At 47.2% G+C, this 23988-nt stretch overlaps 1 protein-coding gene across 2 annotated transcripts in view; it reads right to left on the reverse strand.

Moving 5' to 3' along the window:
- LOC147619538 (pentatricopeptide repeat-containing protein At5g27110-like) overlaps nucleotides 1-23780 on the reverse strand; it is a 47627-nt gene extending 23847 nt beyond the window's left edge. The window contains exons 1-3 of one of the 2 annotated variants that reach the window (XM_086773226.1): nucleotides 20614-23780; nucleotides 20360-20519; nucleotides 20105-20217 (exon numbers count right to left, since the gene is read on the reverse strand). In XM_086773226.1, coding sequence (XP_086629352.1) covers nucleotides 20762-23461 — 2700 coding nt within the window. In that variant the 5' untranslated portion in view covers nucleotides 23462-23780 and the 3' untranslated portion in view covers nucleotides 20105-20217; nucleotides 20360-20519; nucleotides 20614-20761. Of the gene's footprint in view, nucleotides 1-20104; nucleotides 20218-20359 lie in introns of both variants that reach the window. The other variant, XM_086773227.1, reaches the window with a different exon arrangement.
- Nucleotides 23781-23988: the final 208 nt, after the last annotated feature.

The raw sequence follows: 23988 nt of genomic DNA on the forward strand, positions 1-23988 counted from the left end.
CACTGGATCAGCTGCCACTGCTGGTGTCTGCTCTACATGCTGTGGCATCCTTGGCATTTGTTCCTGTGCCCTCTCAACTGCATGCTGAGATGATTCAGCCTGGGAATCCCTTGTCCTTGACTGCAAATACCTCTTCATCCTGGGATTTTTCACCAACTGTTCAAAGGTACCAACCATGCTCAGGAGCTGCGCATGAAATAAATCCTCTTGTTCCTGTTCTTCCTCTAACAAGGCTGGCTGTACTACTGGCTCCATCCGAGCAGAGGCTGACACCTGGGCACCTGTCACCTCTATATGCTGTATGCGAGTAGAAGAGGAACTCTCTTCGGCAGGGAGCTTGCCTTTCCCTTTGTCTGTCATACTGTCAACTGAAAGTTTAAGGGAACCTGTATCCAAAGAAAGAGACCGTACTCTTTCTCACTTGTAATCAGTTGTACCTCACTATGTGTGTCTCTTGTTCACCCAATCCAATCCGTGTCCGGGCTCTTGCAAGAAAGAGGACCCTATCCCGGCAACGGAACCATAAAACCGGTCTATGGACACATAAAGCGGTAATTCATTCACAAATAACCTGGACTTACTGAGACACACATTCACAGAATCCTCGCTCCCTCGCTCAACAACACATTGGCCCCGAAGTCCGGCGCCCCTTGCAGTATTTCTTTATTGTTAAAAGGTTGGAAATTACAAAGCACAAGTGCAACAAAGCACTCTACTTGCATCAGCTGAATTTTACAAATTCTAGAAGAAATTTGCCAGCATAACTGCACTAAAGCTGTTCCATAACATCTCAGAATGAATCCCAACTGACAGGCTCACTTCCATAGGCATCAAGCTACCCAATGGAGTCCAAAACATCACAATTCAGCTTGCTGTAATTTTCTGCACAGGCCTGTTTTCAGCTCTGTTTTCAGCCCAAAATAACCCTTGTACTGTCCTGGAGGACTTTAGCAAAGTCCTACTGCATTTTGGCATCAACCGGGCAACATAACAGCCCAAAAACAGCACCTAAACAGTGCTGAAACAGCATTGTATTGAAGAGGTTATTACCCTCTTCCGTCCCTGCTTTGGTGTAGGAACCAACTACACCGGTTCCTGTTCAAGGAGGCAACTAGCCTTTGCATATAAGCATGAAATTCACACAACTGTACCTGATTTTATCTGATGAGAGCATTTCCATAGTCTGCAAGAGAGAGAAAGAGAGAGAGAGGCTGTGGGGAGCAAGCTCAACCCTCAATTGATGAGTTGTAGGGCAAGGGAGTGCACCACCATAGCTGTTTTTCCTGCAACAAAACCACACGATGGCTGCAAATGAGCCTCCTTTTCCCAAATTCCCACGCTTCCCTCTTCTCTATGAGGAAAATGCACCAAAATTTGACACTTGGCACATTTTTAAGCCTTTTCCACATGCAATCTTCCAGGCTAAAAATCTCCTGACTCGTTCACATTCTCACAACAGTCCTTTGTCAGCTTTTGGTCCCCTTGACATTCCGCACAAACTGACGCGAACACTTTTCAATTCCGACACTGCCAAAAATAGCAGTTCCCTAAATTTTAGGGATGATGTCATCTGCATTCCTTCTGGTCTCCTGACCATCTTTGACCACTATGGTCACTTCAGAATTTGCTTAGAATTCAAGATACATTCACATTTCGGTGGCGGCCACTTACTAGTGTAAATTGGCCTATACCCTCATTCAGTGCCCATGTCCTGGACACTGTCATTCATCTTTCAGTGCCCATGTCCTGAAACTCCCTTGATCCATCTCTCAGAGAAGCCCATATGGCTAAGAGTATCCTCAAGGAAGTCCCAATCCACTCTATCATAGGCCTTCTCAAAATCCAAGAGCAGAATGGCTAAGGGCTGATTGCTAAGAGCACGACTGAACTCCTGCATAGAAAAAGGGGCATCCAGAGCCGCACACATCTCCTCGGTGATCAAATGTGGCAATGCATTCCAAACCTTCCTCTGTGCCCTATGTCTCAAATCAGAGTGCAGCTCAGCACTAAGAAGCTGGCGATAGAAATCAGTGGCAGCCTGTCTAACCGTAAGAGGATCTGAGTGAAGAGTGCCATGTGAATCCTGCAACTGCCTCACACTATCTCTGACATGAGATGGGCCTTGAGTAGCAAAGAAATGTTTGTTACATCTGCCACCCATCTGTGTCCAAAAGGATTCCTGGGCATGGAAACGATACTCCGCGCGTTGCTCAAGAGAGTGATGAAGTTTTGCCCTAACAATACATAAAGAATCTACAACCCATTGTGCATGAGGATGTTTCTCGTGCTCTTTCTGTAAGGCAGCCAATCTACGTATAATAGCCCTTTCAACTTACGCTTTAGCTTGAAAACCCATTTTGTGCCAATAGCACGCTTGCCAAGAGGCAAGTCACGTAACTCCCAAGTACCATTTTTGTCAATGGAGTCCAACTCCAAACGCATGGCTGCCACCCAATTGTCATCCTGCAATGCATCAACATGAGAAATAGGTTCCTCATTACATGCGGTGGCAACAAGAGCTGTATCCACATAATGTGAAGATGCATGGCGAGAAGCAGGACGTGTACGACCTGGCATAAATGTAGACTGTTTGCTATCACACAAAGTCTCAACCAGCCATCTAGGAACAGCTTTTGACTTCCTAGTATTTGTATCTTCCTCTGCCAATGCATCACCCAAGGGATCCTTATCAATCTGAGGCATTTCAGGATCAATTTGGGGCAAGTTCAGCTACTGATTTTGCTGATTTTCAGCAGGCATAGGTGGCTGTAACTGAGCCGAAACTGGCTCTACATTATCCACATTTGAATTGAATAAAGGCAACAAAGTATCAAACACATCTTCCGGCCCAATAGATGGCTGTCTTGTACATGAGAGGAGTGGTTGAGATGCTATGCTACTGCTGTCCTAACTGATACCTAACCAGGGATTAAGAATATTCATGCATACGATTAGCCATGGCACGGGCGTGCATGACAAGAGGCGATTGGGGGAAAAAAAAGATCCATCGTTTTTCTTTTGGCTGCTGGCTCTCTATACACAGGTCGCCCTGCTACAGGTCGCTGCTGGCAGGCTGATTCCCCTTGCTACAGGTTGCTGCTAGCCGGCTGGTCTCCCTTGCTTCAGGTCGCTGCTGGACTGCTGAATCCTCTTTGCTACAGAAGCTGCTGGCTGCTAGTTGCCTATACTACCAGGTGCTGCTGAATCCTCTTTGTTACGAGGAGTGCCAGCTGCTGGTCGCCTATACTACTCGATGCTGCTGAATCGCCTTGGTTACAGGCAGCTGCTGGCTGTTGGTTGCCTCCACGACTAGGTACTGCTGGTCGCCTTTGCTACAAAGAGCTACTGGCCTCCTTTTCTCATAGTCACCATATGCAAGCTGCTGGTGGATCAACAGGCTGCTGGTCAGCCGATTTGGCTTGGTCGTAGAGGGCAGACAGCATCGTCACCTTTCAACAAATCTTCTCCCACCGAGAGTGTCTAGTCTAGGCGCCAGTACGGGCACACCAACATCGTGTTAGACTTGGAAAACCAGTATCGTGACTGTTTACTCCATTGAAGGGCAAGAAGATTTCTCGAGAGACATCAACCATGAAGGGAACTCTTCTCCGACCATTTGTTCGGTATTTGTATTCATTCCTTGTGCATTTATGGCAAATTTGCTTAAAAGCCCGTGGAACATTGTACCAATAAGATATTCCAATAATATACTTGGTATTGAGGGGGGGGGGGGGGGGGGGGGGGTCAGCCTAGGGTTCTAGCCCCAATGTGGTGTTACTGAGCCTTTTTCTCTCTTTTCCAGTTTCGTTTATGTCTTGAGCTGTCATAAAATCTCAAGTGCTTAAGTGTTGCTAATCCACGATATAGTGCCCAAAACGTGCTTACACCTTGATGGGTGCATTACAATGAGTGTCATGGGTTCTCTGCCCGGGTTGTCCCCAAAAACAGGATGTAATAATCTCTATGTACGTTTTTCTGCCTTAATAATATAAAAGGCTTCGTGTTTCAATTATCCCTATTTGATGTCAAAGGGTAGTCTAGAAGGGCTGAGGAAATCTTATGTGTGGTCAAGCTCCATTTGCAGGCTTGACTGTAATATGTCGTATCATGTCAGGCATGGCCACTGTGATCTTTTGCATGATGTGGTGCCAATCAGCCCAAATCACCATAAGTACGAAGACCACTTCATAAGATACCACCTTCTCTCCAAAGGGGGGTTTGTTGGGTATTTCGGAGCTTCATGCGTGTGTTCATCGTGTGTTGTGCCGTTGCTTGCCCTCGATTGCCAAACCCAACATGGTTGGTGGTGTTCCACAAGACCCAAGGGGAAAGGCGGCCCTGTGAGTCGGATGATGCCACTTGGGGCAAACCAAGAAAGGCTTTCAAGAAAACGGTTCCAAGGGCTGATGATCATCCAAGGGGTGGAGTGAGGAGGCCAGACTCAATACTCAAGAAAAGAAGACCAAAGAAAGTGTTTAGGGACAAGGCACGAAGGGCCAATGGACAAGTGGAACAGATGCACAGATCTTCAGCAGACTCTGGAGTGGAATCAGAGACCTAAAGCAAGGTTTTCAATAAAAAGGTTGCCAAGAAGGGAAGGATGACTGGTATGGGGGACCACATGTGGAGACCAGGGATGATGACAGTCATCCAGGGTCAGAAGTTGGAATCCCGTCATCAAGTTTAGCAGAAGGGGATGTCATGTGCATGCACATGGACATGCTGATCCCAAGGCTAAATCCCTGATTTGTAGCTGAAAAAAGACTAGATTTTGGAGCATCAGCAACTATCATAGGCATGGAAGGCATAGTGGTGGACCATGACTCATGTCAGCTAGCAGAAGAGCATCTAACAGCTTATGTCGGCAGCAAAAGAATATTTCAGGTCCATGGAATTGGCCGATAGTAGGTCGGTCAGCTCACTTGTCCTTCAAAGGCCTATAAAAGGCGATGCTTGGCTTCTAGTTGGGTATCTGACACCTTAATGTTGTTGGGTCACAGTAGCATAGAATAGGGTTTTGTTGCTAATTTTTGGGGCATGCCTATAGCTGCCAGACTATGTACCTTTTTGTACTACATGAATATACTGAAAATACAGCTCTCTCTCTCTCTCCTCTCCATCTCTTCTTTGCGTTTTGCATCAAGATGTTCCTATGAAAAGTGTTTAGGACTGTAAGAAGACACATAGCTTCACCAAACTTTGGAGTGGAATCAGAGACCTAAGGCAGGGTTTTCAGTGAAAAGGTTGCCAGGTGACAGGTCTGGGAGACCATGTGTGGAGACAGGGGATGATGTCAGTCCTCCAGGGTCAAAAGTTGGAATCCCGTCATCAACATGTGCATGCACATGAACATGCTAATCCCAAGGCTAATCTCTCAAAGGCAGCAAATAAACAATAGACTTAGGGCATGAGTAAGGCACAGGAGGATCTTAGAAGGCATCCTATGGATGCAAGAACAGGTCGGCAGGGTACTCGAGGGGCTACAGGGCTGGTCAGCAGCATGTCCCCTGCAGTGGCTTGGCGGTTTTATCAGGCATGATATACTCTTGGCAGTTCATGGTGCGGATGAGAGCTGTGGTTTCCTAAGCTTTTCGATTGGACCCCTGGCAAACTAGAGGGATCAGATCCCCCTTTGGATGACTTAAGTGGCTGTACCTTACAGAGGGTGAGGGTGATTGGCTTTCAGAGATTGGAGACTATGCTAAGTATGAGTTCCTCTAATCATCCTTAGTTTGATGGGCAAACAGAGAGGGTGAATCAGGTTTTGGATCATGCATGTCTCCAAGAGACCATCAGTGTCACATGCACCGATGGCATGCAATGCACTGAGGTGCTATGTGACACAGTGGCTCATCCTGAATGCTACACTTGTAGCATTTGTACATGAGTAGAACCTTTTTAGGATTTATTTGTCGTATGCTATGACCTATTGTGAGCCCTAGTCCAAGGACATGTCAAGCACGAGCTATGTAGGTCACATTTGAAGCCTTGGGTGTCGGTATGTGTCACTTACCCACTTGGAGAAATGTGCATATAAGTCATCTTAGGATAGATGCATTGTAGAAGCATGTAGGTATCGTAGGCTATTGGCTAGCTTTATGGCCAGCCATAGGTGGGCTCCCATATGGGACGCCCAAGAGCCACAAGAGGGGCTAACCTTGAAGGCCTGGCATAGTGGCCAAGCATAACAACATCCAGTCGGCTAGCATAAGCAGCCCACATGCCATGTGTATGAAAAGCAATGGCATAAATATCATTTTCAGCCAATCATGGGCATTTTTCCACAGGCCAACAGCTTATGAGCAAACCGATGGAATGTGGGAGTGTAACATGCGGAAGCTTCGGAGAAGATCGGTAACTTCAATGCTCAGAAATCAGCACACTTTTCGCGACGGAATTAACGCACAACACTGAATGAAGATGTGCAGAAAATAGAGAGAGAGAGAGAGAGAGAGAGAGAGAGAGAGAGAGAGAGGGAAAGATGGAGAGGACACAGTATTGGGTCCCAAATACCCTCTGTAGGGCTCCCACCACGGATGGTGTATTTGCTTTATTAGAATGATGTAAATCTGAAAAGAACATACAGAAATCTTGACCTTTCTTGGCTGAGAAATCTCTGCCCTTGACCTGCAGTCCTTCACCCCTTTGCTTTAGCAACTCCTTGGCTTGTCTGGCCCTTGTTTGCCTTGGCTCTTGGTGAAATATGAGATAACACAATGGGATTGTGGCTCATCTATTTATACTACTCCAAATAAGCAGTCGGCCAGCATTATATCCAGTCGGGCAGCACTGAATTCTGTCCACGACTGAAAATCAGCATTGAATGCTGAATAAATCATAGAAAATGCTGCGCATCACTTCATGGCTGGCTGGGCATCATACGCCTGATTCTCTGGGGGCTGGGCACTGATTTTGCAAGTACATTGGGGCTGGGCAGCCTGTATGGGCTGCCCCATACTTGCCCTACACCCCTCCTAGGGCTGGATAACTAGTCGACTACCCCTGGCCTGCCCCTAGGGCTGTCCTACAGCCCTCCGTGGCCTACCCATGGCTGGTGGATACAGCCAGGACCGTCCTACCTCATGGGGGTGGTTTCACATCATCCCCATGCCCACCCTAAGACTTGGGGTAGCCCTATGGGCTGGCCCTTTTTCCTATAATCAAACCCTAACTATCTTCACAATGATCTGGCATCCGGTACCATACCAGATACATAGAATCACTGACATCATTCCAAAAGGAGACTCACAGCGCGGACTAGCACTGTTTCATGTGCAGGACAGTGCACACCTGACCTTGGACTCCTGTGCAGGACAATGCACACCTGACCTTGGACTCCTGTGCAGGACAATGCACACCTGACCTCGGACGACTAAGATGGATCCCTGGCTGACTCGTCCCGGACTGGGCTCACATGGGACCAATTTACCATCCCAGGTCCTGCACCTTCTGTACAGATATGTCTACGTGGCATCCAAGTGCAGGATGCACATGACATCCCCTTCTGCTTAACTTGACGGAAGCTGCATAGCCTCCAAATAATCTGTCAATAACGCCGGATAGTCTTCGAAAAACTCTTTGTCAAGCCATACCACTTCATGGGTCCCTCGGTCCTGAAACTTCGTGAGGAACTGTCTTAGTCTTCAACTTGAGCCATGCTTGAAACGGTGCAGAAGGATCTGTTCTGGAACCATAACTTCTGCTTCATCAACAATATCTGGTTCCGCTTCGTCTTTCACTTCTGAAGGGATAGGACCTGCATATGGCTTTAACCAACTGATGTGAAACACATCGCGCATAGTCCAACTCGCAGGTAGCTTTAACTGCATGGAAACCTCATTAATCTTCTTCTTGATAGGAAAAGGTCCGAAACTCCTGAAAGACAACTTTGGGCATCGCTTGCCCACGTGCTTTAACCTTTGTTTCATAATCCGAAGATACACCCAATCCCCTTCCGAAAACTTCATATCCCTTCGGTCTTTATTGGCTTTTCGAGTGTAGGCCTCCTGCGCTTTAGCCAACCTGTCTTTAACTGACTCTAAAATCTCCTGGTAAGACTCCGTCACTCTGTTCGCTTTAGGTACTGAAGACGAGGTCCTGGTCAACGACGACTGGAAAGGTCTTCCAAACGCTGCCTTATATGGAGTCCTGCCAATAGCTGAAGAAAAAGAATCATTCAAAATAGCATATGATTCCCACTTACCTTACTGATCGTGGACATAACACTTCAGCACATCAAAGGCCAACTGGTTGTATATCTCTGTCTGGCCGTCCGTCTATGGGTGGAATGCACTGGAAAAATTCAACTTAGTACCAAAGTTATCAAACAATGCCCTCCAAAAATGACTGGTAAACTTGGCATCGCGGTCTGACACTATGGTCCTAGGAATCCCGCCAATCGGGTACCAATGCCGAATGAACAACTGGGCAACATTCTCGGCGGTTACATTAGCCCTGCAAGGAATAAGCATAACAAATTTGCTAAATCTATCAACAATAGTTAAGCACTGCGTATTACGCTTACTCGGACTGGGAGGCAGATTCGTGAGACAAAGTCCATTGAAATATCTTGGAAAGGACCCTCAAGAATTGGCAAGGGCTGTAACAACCCTATCTTCTTTCCACAAGGAGCTTTCACCTTTTGACAAATATCACAGCGTTGTACATATGTAAACACATCTCGCCTCATCTTTGGCCAATAATATTACCGTTCCAATTTCTCCAGAGTCGAATTCATACCCCTATGACCACCTGTAATGGCATCATGAGGAAGAGCTGCCCTGAACGACTTCATGACACACAGTCGGCCTTTGTAGAAAAGCCAACCATCGCGTATCAGAAAGTGGCATGGTACTGTGGCATCCAATGCCTGTTTCCACCGTGTACCGAATTCCTCGTAATCCGTGTACGTGTGCTTCATGTCATCTAGTCCTGTACTAACAAGATCGAGTCTAGTGGTCTGAATTGAAGTCACTTGTCTCTTCCTGCTCAAGGCTGTCAGAATATGCAGCGGAAATGATAACCAAACTTGGGTAGACAAGAGCAAGTAGACTGCAGAAAATAAACAGCACAAGAAACACAGAGAGATAGGTGTGTAAACTCTTCTCTATACACAAGATCCCGAGAAAACTGAATGAGAAAGTGGTGGGAGCAAGGGACCTATTTATATGCCCCTCGGAGAGCAATCGGCCAGCAATGTATAAGTCCACGACTGCATAAATGCAGTCGGCCAGCAGAAAAATGCCCACGACTGTGTGAATGCAGTCGGCCAACAGTCTAGAGGCCTACGCATCTCCTGTGTGCAGTCGGCCAGCCACAGGACTGCTGTTGGGACAGTCGGCCAGCCTTGGAGTGCTCCTGCCACCCTCTGGCAACCCTCCCCACCACTAGAAAAAATGGAAAAAAATAGGAAAAAATACTGGGAGTGTGGAAAAATGATAAAACACCTTATACAGGGCGGGCACACCCACAACAGAGGCCCTGGTGTATAAATATAGACAGGAGATGACTTCTAACAAAGGCTTCTCAGCTCCTGGCTGTGAAACCAACCCAAGGGAGCTGGAGTGCCGCCTGAGCGTAGCCTGAGGTAGAGACTTCGTGAAGAGGTCCGCCGCATTGTCCTCCGTCGAACAATAAAGTAGCAAGATGTCACCAGCCAAGATGTTCTCACGTACACTGTATCTCTATATGCTTGGTCCGGGCATGGAAAACCGGGTTCCGAGCAATAGCTATACAACTCTGGTTATCGCACTGGATGACTGTGGGCTCCCTCTGTGGAAACCCAATCTCGCCTAGCAGCCTCCGCAGCCATACAACCTCACAAGCAGCACCACAAGCAGCCCGATACTTTGCCTCTGTCGAAGAAAGGGTAATAGTTGGCTGCCTCTTGCTGCTCCAAGAAATTGCTCCTGAGCCGAGGGTAAAACTGTATCCTGAAGTAGATCTCCTCGTGTCTGGATCTCCTCCCCAATCTGAGTCACTCCAACCTTGGAGCTTGACTCCATTCCCTCCTGTGTAAAAGAGTCCTAGATCCTTCGTACTCTGCTGATACCGCAAGATCCGCAATCCTGCGTCCCAATGAGACTTCAATGGCGTCTACATAAAAGAGCTCAACAGCCCCACGGAAAAGCTCAAGTCCAATCTGGTGTTCAGCAACCAGATCAATGAACCAACCAACTTCCTGTACTGCGAGGCATCAACTGGCTCACAAGGATCTGTAACGGTTAACTTTGTGTTCGGGTCCATCGGCGAAGTAATAGGCTTGCAGTTCTCCATCCCAAAGGCCTCAAGCAACTCATGAACATACCGCTGCTGAGAGACGAAAAACCCCCTCTGGGTCTGCCATATCTCCAATCCCAAGAAGAAGTGGCGTAAGCCTAAATCGGTCATCTCAAACTCCTTTGACAAGGCAGCCTTCGTCACTCCAATGTGCTCCACATGACCGCCGGTGAGAATGAGATCATCCACATAAAGGATGATGAGCGTGACCATGCCGCGTTCCCGAAAGAGATACAGGTTCGGATCTGCAACCGATCTCTGAAATCCAGTCCGAATAAAGAAGGAATCAATCTTCTGATTCCAAGCCCTGGGAGCCTGCTTAAGACCATACAAGGCCTTACGTAACCTGTAAACCATCCCTTCCGATCCTGGAACAATAAAGCCGGGAGGCTGCTCAACGTACACCTCCTCCTGCAGGTCACCATTAAGGAACGCAGATTTTACATCCATTTGATACACGGGCCACCTCTGAGAAGAAGCAAGGGCAAGAACGGTCCGAATTGCGGACATCCGCGCTGTCGGTGCAAAGGTATCCTCGTAGTCGATGCCTGGCCGCTGAGCATAACCTTTAGCCACAAGTCTGGCTTTGTGTTTGTCCACCGACCCATCAGACGCGTATTTGGTCTTAAAAACCCATTTGACACCAATGACTGACCGCTTCGACGGCCTCGGTACCAACTCCCAAGTGTTGTTCTTCTCGATGGCATCAAGTTCCACCTACATGGCTTTCCTCCAAGTATCCTGTGAAAGGGCTTCCTTTACGGAAGTGGGCTCTTTATCCCGCATGATACGAGACATCAAAGCATAGTTCACCTGAAGAAGCTCCACTGTGTTGCTTTTATCTTGGACTCGATGTGATCTTCGAGGGCCGTCCTCTGTGGTCCACTCGGAGGGTAGCTCCGTGGCACCTGACTCCCGAAGGGTGTCTAACAACCACCTAGGTACTCGACAGATTGTGGAGCCTCCTGTGGTCACGGGGGCTCTACTCCAGCTGCGGGCTCAACCTCCTGTGATGACTAAGGTGGATCAACTGGAATGATAGACTGGGAATCATCATCAGACTCCTCTGGATCTCCAAGAAGTGGCGGCTCCTCGACAGTGGATGCTGGAACATGCTCGTCAAAGACCACATCCCGGCTGACAACAATCTTGTTCCTATTTGGATCATACAACCTGTATCCCTTGGAAAGAGAGTTATACCCCACAAATACCAGCTTGCGAGACTTGGAGTCAAGCTTCCCCCTCTGCTTCTTCGGAATATGTACATACGCGTCACTCCCAAAGACATGGAAGTGCGAGACATCGGGTTTCCTGCCAAAATATGCCTCAAATGGAGTCATATGGGGTACTGAAGTCGTCGGAGATCGGTTAATGATATGGACAGCCGTTGCCACAACCTCACCCCAAAGTGGACGAGGAAGATCACGATGCTCCAGCATGGTCCTCGCCATCTCCACCACAGTCCTGTTCTTGCGTTCAACAACTCCATTCTCCGAAGGCGATCCGGTATTGGCCAGTTCCCTTTTGATGCCATGATCTGCACAAAATCTCAGGAATACAGTCGAGGAGAATTCACATCCTTTGTCAGCCCTGAGAGTCTTGACTTGAAATCCAAACTCTTTCTCCACCATCACGTGCCAATCCTTGAACCGAGCAAAAGCCTGGTCCTTCTGGGAAAGAAAGTAGACCCACGTGAATCTGGTACAATCATCAACAAGCAGCATAAAGTAGAGAGATCCTCCCAAAGATGGTATCTGCTGAGGTCCACACAAGTCAGTGTGAATCAACTCCAATGGTTTCGAAGCCCGCCTGGAAGCCTGCTTCGAAAAGGATTCCCTGTGCTGCTTACCACGTATGCAAGAGCTACAACGCCCTTGCCTACTACCAACATCTGGCAAGCCAACCACCATCTGGTCCCGGAAGGCGCGCCTCAAAGCATCCACATTTAAGTGGCCAAAACGAAAGTGCCACAAATCTCCGACCTGAGAACCTGTCAATGTGGAGAGTGCAGAGAGCTTGTAGATACCATTCTCCACACCGCCTTCCCAAACAACCTGGCCAGTCTCACGGTCCCTTAGAGCAACTGAATGCTCCTCAAATTCCACCCGAAAGCCAGTCTTGCATACCTCATGCACTGACAGAAGATGAAAACCCAGAGCAGGGACATAAATAAGATCGGTGCTGCAAATGGCGACATGCTTGGGCGGATGAAGCCAGATTGCAAGAATTCTTGGAGTTGGCGGTCCAACTCCGATTCCATTGTCTTGGAAAGGCGATATGGAAACTTGCTCGGGGGTTCCGAGCCTGGGAGGAGGTCAATCTTGTGGTCCTCCGGTCTGGACGGGGGGAGCTGGGGAGGGAGGCTATCCCGAAGAAAAATCTTCTGGAACTTTGCATGGAGAACTGAGTAGTTCTCGGAAGCATTGGCCACCGTCTAGGCTGTCTCGATGTATATCATCGCACACTGTGCGCCTTTCCTGACTGCTCGCTTAGCCTGCAAGTGGCTTATGAGCGGAAAGTTCGGAATTCCTAGCTCACACTTAATGGTCACTGGGACGTTTGACACATTCCGATTGATCTGGAGCGTGTGCTTGTCCCACTTGACATCTGGAAGAAACTTGTGAAACCACTGAATACCCAAAATTATGTCTGCTCCTACAAGAGGGGCAACCATAAAATCACGCACAAATTCTATGCCCTGAATAACCAACTTAGCACCTAGAGCTTCATACTTGACACTCGTTGTCATGCCTGTGCTAAAACCCTCAACCTGTTTGTCCACCGAAGTCAGGTCGAAAACGGGCACGCCTAGCAGCCTGTTCCGTGACCACATCCTCCGTGCTGCCGCTGTCAAACAAGACGACGACTCTCTGGCCACCTATGTAGCCAAAGGACTTGAGCAATTCGTTGCGCTCATACTCCTAGTCATGGGCGCCCTTCTGCTTATCTTCGAGTTCCTGGCTAATAATTGCTCCAACTGAAGCACCGGGATTTGAAGAACTAGGGGCAGCCACTGGAGTCTGTGTGGGAGCTGAGCTCACCACGGAAGCTGTGGAGGCAGCGGCGGCGGGCTTTGGAGGCTTCTTAGGACACTCCCGAGAAGTATGACCCTCTGTAGGGCCCCCACCACGGATGGTGTATTTGCTTTATTAGAATGATGTAAATATGAAAGAAAATACAGAAATCCTTGACCTTTCTTGGCTGGGAATACCCTGCCCTTGACCTGCAGTCCTTCACCCCTTTGCTTAGCACCTTCTTGGCTTGTCTAGCCCCTTTATGCTTGAGCTCTTGGTGAAATCTGAGACGCACAAATGGGATTATGGGGGCTCTCCTATTTATACTACTCCATCTAGAGCAGTCGACCAGCTGAAGTCCAGGCGGCCAGCATTAAATGTCCCACGACTAAATAATTCAGCATTTAATGCTGAAAAAATTCACATAAATTCCATAAAATGCTGCGCATTGTTCCATATATGGCTGGCCATCATGCGCCTGATTCTGGATGGGCTGGACAAAGCTTTTGCAAACAATTTGAGGGCTGGGCAGCCTGTATGGGCTGCCCCATACCTGCCCTGCAGCCATACAAAGGCTGCATCTCCTGAATGTCTGCCTTTAGCCTGCCCCTAGGGCTGTCCTACAGCCCCTCCATGGCTGGTGGGTTCAGCCAGGGCCTTCCTGGCCCTCATGGGGGTGGTTCCACACTATCCCCATGCCCACACAAAGACCTGGGGTAGCCCTATGGGCTGGCCCCTTGTTCTAAACGCAAACCCTAACTAACTACTCAGTGATCTGGCATCCGGTACCATACCAGATACACAGAAACACTAACATCATTCCAGAGGGAGACTCACAGCGCAGACTGGCACTGTTTCATGTGCAGGACAGTGCACACCTGACCTTAGACTCCTGTGCAGGACAATGCACACCTGACCTCGGACAACTGAGATGGATCCCTGGCTGACTCGTCCCGGACTGGGCTCACATGGAACCAGTTCACCATCCCAGGTCCTGCACCTTTTGTGCAGATATGTCTACGTGGCATCCACGTGACAGTTTGGTTCTGGCCTTTGCCCCCCGAGGCGGTAGCCTTGGGAGAAGCCGACTGGGAAGTCTTGGGCTTGCCACCATTATGCTTCATTTCTGCACTCTGCGCAAGCGAGAGTGCGTGTTCAAAGGTGGCTAGCCGAAACATACGTACCTCCCATCGGATTTGCGTGTCAAGGCCATACAAAAACTACCCTTTCTTGTCTGAATCAGATAAGCCTAATTGCAAACATAAAGTCGAAATTCTATTGGCAAACTGAAGGACTGGTTGCACGTTTTGATGCGCTCCCCTGAACTCGTCTTTGAGTCGCTCAAGGTAGTGGGGTGGTAGAAACCACTGCTTAAGGTCGCGGACAAACTCGTCCCCCACATAAGCTGCCATACCTAATCTGGTGTGGGCATGAGCCCACTAAGTCCACCAAGGAATGGCCTCACCTTCCAAGTACCAACTGGCTAAGATCACTTTGTTAGTATCTGTCTTTCGAACTGCGGCAAAGTAAGCTTCAAACTGATGTAACCATGAATAAAGAGTTGTGGAATCAAGTTTACCATTATACTTACTGAAATTCATTTTCTCGGGAAAATGATTCGAGGGCGCCGCCGGTGTCAATCTGGTGTCCAAAGCTGCTAGGTAACGCTCATGTTCCACGCGTCGCATGGCTTCATCTTCTCGTTGTCGGATCTCCAATGCATGCATCTGCAACTCAAGCAAAGAGCTCGGCTGCGGTCGTGACCCCTCGAGAGGGTCCCTGTGTCGAGGATCTGGAATCTGGGATACGGAAGGAGAGGGAGGAGGAGATAGAAAACGTGACGCTGGAGAACGGGTACGCTCTTCCGGAGCCAAGATCTACGCCTTATCCTCGTCCAACTTGGTTGTCTGGTCTACGATTGCTTGCATCATCTCTTGAAGCATATCTGTAACACTCAAGCCTGGTGCCCTAGCTGGGCTGCCTAGTGCACTCTGGTCCCATGGTTCTTGGTCTCTCTCGTCATCGAAGCTCGCCATAATAGGAAAATGCACTTCCTTTCCAGAGCGCAATCTGACCATCCACTGTGTGTGGGAGACGTCCGAAGGCTGAAAACCAACCGTCCTTCGAGGGATAGGAGTCACTCCGAAAGGGGGAGTCCACCGGCGTCTGAAAACCAACCACACGAGTGAGAAAAAAATTCTGGTTTCTTTGCTGAATCTTTGCACTTGAAGTAGGCTCTGATACCGCTGTAACATGCGGAAGCTTCGGAGAAGATCGGTAACTTCAATGCTCAGAAATCAGCACACTTTTCGCGACGGAATTAACGCACAACACTGAATGAAGATGTGCAAAAAATAGAGAGAGAGAGAGGGAGAGATGGAGAGGACACAGTATTGGGTCCCAAATACCCTCTATAGGGCTCCCACCACGGATGGTGTATTTGCTTTATTAGAATGATGTAAATCTGAAAAGAAAATACAGAAATCTTGACCTTTCTTGGCTGAGAAATCTCTGCCCTTGACTTGCAGTCCTTCACCCCTTTGCTTTAGCAACTCCTTGGCTTGTCTGGCCCTTGTTTGCCTTGGCTCTTGGTGAAATATGAGATAACACAATGGGATTGTGGCTCATCTATTTATACTACTCCAAATAAGCAGTCGGCCAGCATTATATCCAGACGGCCAGCACTGAATTCTGTCCACGACTGAAAATCAGCATTAAATGCTAAATAAATCATAGAAAATGCTGCGCATCACTTCATGGCTGGCTGGGCATCATGCGCCTGATTCTCTGGGGGCTGGGCACTGATTTTGCAAGTACACTGGGGCTGGGCTGCCTGTATGGGCTGCCCCATACTTGCCCTACACCCCTCCTAGGGCTGGATAACCAGTCGGCTACCCCTGGCCTGCCCCTAGGGCTGTCCTACAGCCCTCCATGGCCTACCCATGGCTGGTGGGTACAGCCAGGACCTTCCTGGCCCTCGTGGGGGTGGTTTCACACCATCCCCATGCCCACCCTAAGACTTGGGGTAGCCCTATGGGCTGGCCCTTTTTCCTATAATCAAACCCTAACTATCTACACAGTGATCTGGCATTCGGTACCATACCAGATACACAGAATCACTGACATCATTCCAGAGGGAGACTCACAGCACGGACTGGCACTATTTCATCTGCAGGACAGTGCACACCTGACCTTGGACTCCTGTGCAGGACAATGCACACCTGACCACGGACGACTAAGATGGATCCCTGGCTGACTCGTCCCGGACTGGGCTCACATGGGACCAGTTTACCATCCCAGGTCCTGCACCTTCTGTATAGATAAGTCTACGTGGCATCCAAGTGCGGGATGCACGTGACAAGGAGATATTATATAAGGTGCCTCTCAGTCCCATTCCAAAATCATCTCATTCTTTCATCATTCAGCAGTGAAGCAAAGCAGTTTCCATGTGTGCTTGAGTCCTAGGACTTGTGTATACATATTTTCAACAAAGCAACTTCGTGTGCTTTCAGTCCAAGGCAGCAGAAGAAGTCATCTTCAGCATTCAGCCATCAGCCCCGCATCCCCTCAGCAGATCTGGGTGTGCACATTGGCTCCCGAAGTGGCTTCTAAGTTATCAAAAGACCGCTTGATGAATCAACCGATGTTTGGTCTACTTTCTCCTTGTGGTTGGCATTCAACAGTCCACTGTCATCAAATAATTTTCTTGGTATAGTCTACATTCATAGTAATAAAGCAAATACTCTTGCTTGCCCTTAAGTGGGTAGTTGGGACCCAATCTGGTGTCAACTCTCCATCTCTGTAGCTCTACCTCCTGTGTACAAAGATTAAAGTGGATTGCTTAAACTCACCAAAAGAAAAAGCTTGCTACGTTTACACAATCATACCGGTTGCATGCTACATTGGTATCAGAGCTTCTGGTTGTGACTCAGCTTGGCTACCTAAAGGGAGAGCATCCTGTGGATGGTAAAACTGAGGTCAGGAAAAACCACCCAAGTTGTACCATGTCAGGAGAAGAAGAAGAGAGCTTTGAAGAAGACACCACTGAAGAAGAAAGCTCAAAGAAGACACCACCCAAGAAGAAACAATGCTTCCGCAAAGCACTAAAGATATCCTTTAAGAGCTGATGGAGTAAAACAGACTACTAAAGGTACAACTTCAACAAGCAAAAGAGGCAGAAAAGCCTATAGAACAGCTTAAAGAGCAGGGTCCTAGAGAATTTGAACACGTTCTTCTCCTAATGAAGCAACAAAGATGACGAGAACTTGTTGAGGAACAGAAGGCCAAGGAAGCCAAACGCAAGGTTGAAGAAGACCGGCGCCGTGCAAAACTTGTGCCTCTAGAAGCCATGCAACTCCAGCATCAAAATAGGCAGCTTTACAAGCGAGTGTGATAGTGGCACTTCCAAAAGTGGCATCTAGTTCCAATTCCTCCACCACCCCATCATCCATGCCAACCCACTTCAGTTAATATGGTGGTAGTAGGATCATTCTGCAATTACACAGTTTGGTCATCAATTCGTTGCATATTTTCTATTGGCTAAGATTCCAGATACTCAAGACAAAGTGTAATTCACTCAGTCGGGTGTGAGCACTACTTAAGCACAGCACAAGACCAAGACAATGCTGAAAATGAACAATTGCACAGAAGGGTCAAGAACACAAAGTGTGCAGGTTATGGAAGGCTTTGTATGGCCTTAAGCACGCTCCCATAGCATGGTATGAGAAGATACATGCATTCTCGGTCTCTCATGGGTTTTCTATCAGTCCAACAAAGAGCACCCTCGACATCAAGAAGACAAAAGAGGATTTGTTCGTCATTGTTTTATATGTTCATGATATGCTACTCAATGTTCCCAATAGAGAAGTTTTCAACCTCTAAGGCTGAATTACAAGCTTCTTAGATATCGGATTTGGGCCATTGCATTTTTATTCAGGCATTCAATCCTTACAATGTGATAATGGGATAGTCATGATGCAATCAAAGTACATACAGAGACTGCTTAAAAGGTTTAATCTTGAGGATTGTAAGCTTGTGTCTACACCAGTTGAGACAGGTGCCAGGCTTAGCATTCAGGATTTTGGAGAGTCTTTTGATCAGACACTACATCAGCAAGTTGTTAGATACTTGATGTACCTATGCAACATGCAGCCAGACATTCAATATGGGGTGTCACAATTGAGTAGCTATATGCATTGCACGGGTACCTGGCGGGTTTTCTGCTACTTACAAGACACCCAGTTCCTTGGATTGTTCTATCCCACGAGAGGGCGTGAGTCACAGGTGCATGCCTTCAGTGATTCGGACAAGGCAAGATATTATGACACCAGAGTGTCCATAGTGAAATTTGTTTCTTTCTTGGTGGTTCATGCATATTATGGCTCAGCAAAACAATCGAGACTCGATAGTGGCCACATCTAGCTGTAAAGTTGAGTACAGGGCAACATCTACAGCTACCATTGAGTGTGTATGGCTCAGACGACTTTTGGTAGATCTTAGTGTTGAACAAGAGTCCTCCACTCCCATCTATATTGACTCTCAAAGCGCAGTGGCAGTTGTGAGAAACCTAGTGTTTCATCCTCACATGAAGCACACTGAAGTGCATTACCATTATGTTAAGAGGCTCCATGCGGAGCGATCAACTTGGTGTATGTCTCTAGAGAGACACTTGACAATGTGGCAGATTTATTCACAAAGGGACTTCCTTGTGAAAAGCTCAAAGCTTTCCGCAAAGTTTTAAGCTTATTGCCTTTCGGGGATTGATCCGCCATATTCTTATACATGTTCACATCATCACTCCAAGAAGGTTTGTAGACATCTATGCCATGGGCAGTGGTGTGTGAACACTCTAGGACCAACTGGAATACTTTTTCCCTCACTAGGAGGTTTTTTCCCCATGCACAGGAACACGCTCTATCTCACTTTTAAGACAGTGTGTGTGAAGTGACTTTTGTAGTTTAGGTCACACACTTATCATTTGTACTTGCATTGTGGTACACTCAATTATCATGGAGTGTTGTGCCTCCTTGCTCACGATTGCTTCACTGTGTGTGTTTGTGTGGTGCATTGCTGCAAAGCCTAACCCTAACCCCAACAACAAATGTAATGATGACGCGAACGGAATTTCCATTGGAAGTTGTCCAAAAATAGTAACCCTCCTAGATTTTAGGAGTGTGATCCTTTGTATTCCACCTTATTAGAAATGTATGTAAGCACCATGTAGAATCATGTTTCAAAGCTAGATCTCTCCCAAATCCTCAGAAGCTCGCGATATATGCTTTCCACTTGACACTTGAGCTCCAATGCCGATTTCTGTGCCCAAGAAACCATCTCAAGTGCCTAGAACAAGCTTCAAGCACTTGATCTTTTGTATTGGATAATCCCCCATTCCCAAAGCTTGTACTTTCCAAATATTTGAACGTCCTGGAATCCACCAGACCCCTTTCATAACCGGAAATGTCCGGGCTGGTGACTCTCCAGCGCATGGTTCTCTAACAGCTATGCAAGGCGTTCGATCCAATTGACCGAGCAAAATACCTCTGGGGGGTGTCCCAATGCCTTGCCCAGTGCATTATCAAACAATACTATTAAAGGGTGGTAACCCCCTTGTGGTACTCTAGCACGTCAGTCTCGTATCACAACGCAACCCACAAAATCCAAAAATCAAGACATCAAATGCCCACAAATAGACCAGAACTCATAAAAGGTGAACCAGATTTATTCAAAGGGAAAGAACTAGCATGCCTGAAACAACATAACCCTTCTAGCAACTACAAAAGCAGTACGAGAAGGTTCAAGGAGAGAAGGTAAACCTGCAATGCCTAAGTTGAGCTACAAAATGGGATCAGATCAAGTGTGCTGTTGCTGCATCTTTTCTCGCTCCTAATGCACAAGGGCAGCAACCAGGGTAGACATTCTGCTAACCCTGCAAATATGTCTAAAAAAGTTCAATCCATTTGTTCCTGATCTTGAGCAAAGAATGATGTATCCTAACCCACACAAAGACGGTCCTTAAAAACCCAACCAAAGACTGCATAATTCCTGTGAGTTTTTGAAGAAACATCTACCTATTTTCGTGAAAATGCATCTTCAGTGAGAGGTCCAGATTATCATTAAAAACTTCCATCACTAACTTCTTCATTTCAATCCGTCCTCAAGCATTGAAATTCGACCCTCTTAATCCAAAACTTGGTAGTTGATTGATTGCTCTCTTAGACGCTTGCCAGGCTGCAGGGTTAGCAACATAGCAGTCGTTATATATGAGCACATTATCCCAATCTGCATAACCAAATCCTCTTGTTTACATGCATGCTTATGGTACCTTGACCAGCTGAAAAGATGCGTCCTCTTGCAACCTTCTCAACAGATGTACTGGCACTCCAACCATAAACAGATGATATGTCGGATGGTACTAAAAGTTTAGGTCCATCCTCCATGCAGGATACCTTCTAGCCGACTATGTCGACGACTTAAGCAAAGTCAATGGCATCTAGCCTTCCTTTTTCATATGACTGTAACTTGGTGTAAATAAATTCACTTTGTTCATGAATAGCATCTCCCACGCTAAACGCATGCAAGCTACGTTTGACCTCCATACAAGACCCATGCGCACCAATGCATTCTTTCATCTTATGCAGCTTATGTGTTTCATCCCACATGTGAGCATCAGAAAAGATGTCCTCCATGATAACATAGGCAGCTGCAAAGCTAGGATCAATCAAGACAACTTGCTGGAAACATTTGCAGCCAAGCTCAACATTACCATAGGTTTTGCAAGCAATGAGCAAAGATGTCCATCCAGTGATGTCGAGAGGACTTGATGCGCTACACAGTAACTCTTCAGCCTCAAGCAAGTACCCTGCCCGACATAACAGATCAACCACACCATTGAAATGCTCGGTACTTGGTGTTATTCCATAAATTTCTTTCATCACTTCAAAGTGCAGCTGGCCATCCTTTGTTTTGCCTACTTGACTGCATGCACCAAAGATACTGGTATAAGTCCTTTCCTCTGGCTTCAAGCCTTGCTTTGGTAATTGGTCAAAACATTGTAAAGCCTGTCCATGCTTGCCGTGCCGAGCATATCCTGCAATCAATGCATTCCACAACACCACGCTATGTTTCGGCAAATTATCAAAAACTTTGCACGCTGCATCCAGGCTTCCACACTTGCCATACATATCAACAAGTGATGCTCCCACAGCTGAATCAGATACATGTCCACTAATGATTATCTCATCGTGTATCTCCTTGCCCAGTCCTAAAGCTCCTAGGCTGCCACATGCTCTCAGGAGACTCAAATATGTGACTTTATCTGCATGCAATCCTTCTTGTTGCATTTTAGCAAGATATTCAAGAGCAGCAAGACCATGCTCATGCTGAGTGTGCCCTGCAATTATGCTGTTCCATGCAACTATGTTTCGATTTGGCATTCCATCCAAAACTTTGTGGGCTTCCTTTAAGCTTCCATACTTGGCATACATGTCGATGAGTGCACTTGCAACAACCACATCCAATTCAAGCCCATTTGTGATAATCTGCTCATGTATGAGCCTGCCCTGCCCGATAGCACCACATGATTTCACTATGCACGACAATGCAACTCTATTTGTCCCTAAACCCTCCTGTTGCATGTTTTCAAATAGTTTTAAGGCAGAGGTACCATGTCCATGTTGCACATAGCCAGTTATCATAGCAGCACATGACACGCTATCATTGTTTTGAACTCCATCAAACACTTTACGTGACTCTCGTAAGCTCCCACACTTTGCATACATGTCCACCAGGGTGCTGCTAACCACCTCATCTGATTCAAATCCTCTTTCAACGATCTCCCTGTGTATAAGTCTGCCCTGCTTTGCCACCCCTACACATCCACATGCTTTTAAGATGAGTAAGAATGTGACTTTATCTGGCTTTACACCCTCCTCCTGCATTTTCCCCAGAAGCTCCAAAGCCAAAAGACCCTTCCCGCTCTCAGCACACCCTGCTATTATTGCATTCCATGCCACCATATTTCTGTTCTCCACACTTTCAAAAATCTGAAACGCCTCCTCTAGACACCCCCATTTGGCATAGAGGTCCACAAGTGTGGTCTCAATGTTCACATCCAGTTCAAGACCACTTCTGATCATCCGATCATGTATTTGTCTCCCCTCATGTATGGCTCCGATGCTGCTACATGCTTTCAGAATGGATGAATAGATGAAATTATCTGGCTTTATGCCATCCTTCTGCAGTTCATCAAAAAGCGTCAGGGAGATGTGACCTTGCCCATGCTGTGCATACCCTGCAATCAGTGCTCCCCATGAAACAATGTTTCGGATCGGTAGCCAATGGAATACTCCTTGCGCCTCCCCTAGATGGCCGCACTTTGCATACATGTCAACGAGGCTGCTCCCAACGACAACATTTGAATCAAGACCCAAAAAAACAATCTGGCCATGTATCAGCTTGCCTTGTTCTATGACACCTGTGCTGCTACAAGCTTTCAAAATGGACAAAAACAAAGCTTTGTCCGGCACTAATCCTTGAGCTTGCATTTCCTCCAGCAGTTCAAGGGCAAGAAGACCATGGCCATGTTGGGCATATCCTGATATCAATGCTCCCCATAAGACAACATTCCGATCCAACGTTTTGTCAAAAATGCAGTGAGATTCTTCGAGGCTACCGCACTTGGCATACATGGTGACGAGGCCGCCCCTTAGAACCACATCAGATTCCACTCCATCTCTAATAATCAAGTCATGTATGATCCTACCATGCCCTATAGTCCCCATGGCAGCACAGGCTTTCAAAGCAGAAGAACATATATATTTGCTTGGCTTTACACTCTGTACCTGCATTTTCTCGAAGAGATGAAGGGCACTCTGACTTTCCCCAATGTCAGAATGTGCTGAGATGATAGCATGCCATGTGAGGGAACATGGCCGTGCAACGTTGCAGAATGCTAGGTTTGCTTCTAGTAAGGTTCCACCACACGAAGAAAGCATGTAGATGAGATGGTCTCCTAGGTGGGCCATAAAAGCAAGCCCACTGGCGATGGCAAGGGCATGCACTTGCCTACCAAGGGCCATATCTTTACTTCTGATGCATTCTTTGAGTAGAGATAACGCAGTGGCAGGTGATAGAGGCATACCCTGTTGATGCACAAGGCCCCATTGCGACATTTTTTGCACTTGTGGCCATATACTGGGCACGCATGCATAGCGCACAGCTTTGGGCGCACAATTCAGCTCTGTTTGTAGTGTTAGGTTGTATATATATTTAGGTTGTATTGATTAATCGGGTTGTATATTAAAGGTACCTTTCCTCAGTGCTCAGCGCACAGAAAAACAGGCAGTTGACGTGCTCTGATATCCCTTTTCCTTGCATGACTTCCTGTGTGTGTGTGTGTGTGTGTGTGTGTGTGTGTGTGTGTGTGAGAGAGAGAGAGAGAGAGAGAGAGAGAAAGTCGAGTTCCATTAAAAAAAACTCGTTTGAGATACCATCATCATTGTCTACATGAGCATGGTGTATCTTATAGAAGAAAATTCTTGTGTGTGTATGTTTGCTTTTGTATGTTTGTATGTTTGCTTTTGTAAGGAGCTCAAGCTCATCCTCTCAGAGCACAAGTTTGTGTGAAAAGCTCAAGAGGCACAAGTTTGTGTGAAAAGCTCAAGAGGCAAGTAAGGGGTAAGCAAAGGAAACGATACAT

The sequence above is a fragment of the Cibotium barometz genome, chromosome 33, assembly GCF_041138505.1.
Source record: "Cibotium barometz isolate CiBa-2024 chromosome 33, ASM4113850v1, whole genome shotgun sequence".
Classification (NCBI taxonomy): domain Eukaryota; kingdom Viridiplantae; phylum Streptophyta; class Polypodiopsida; order Cyatheales; family Cibotiaceae; genus Cibotium; species Cibotium barometz.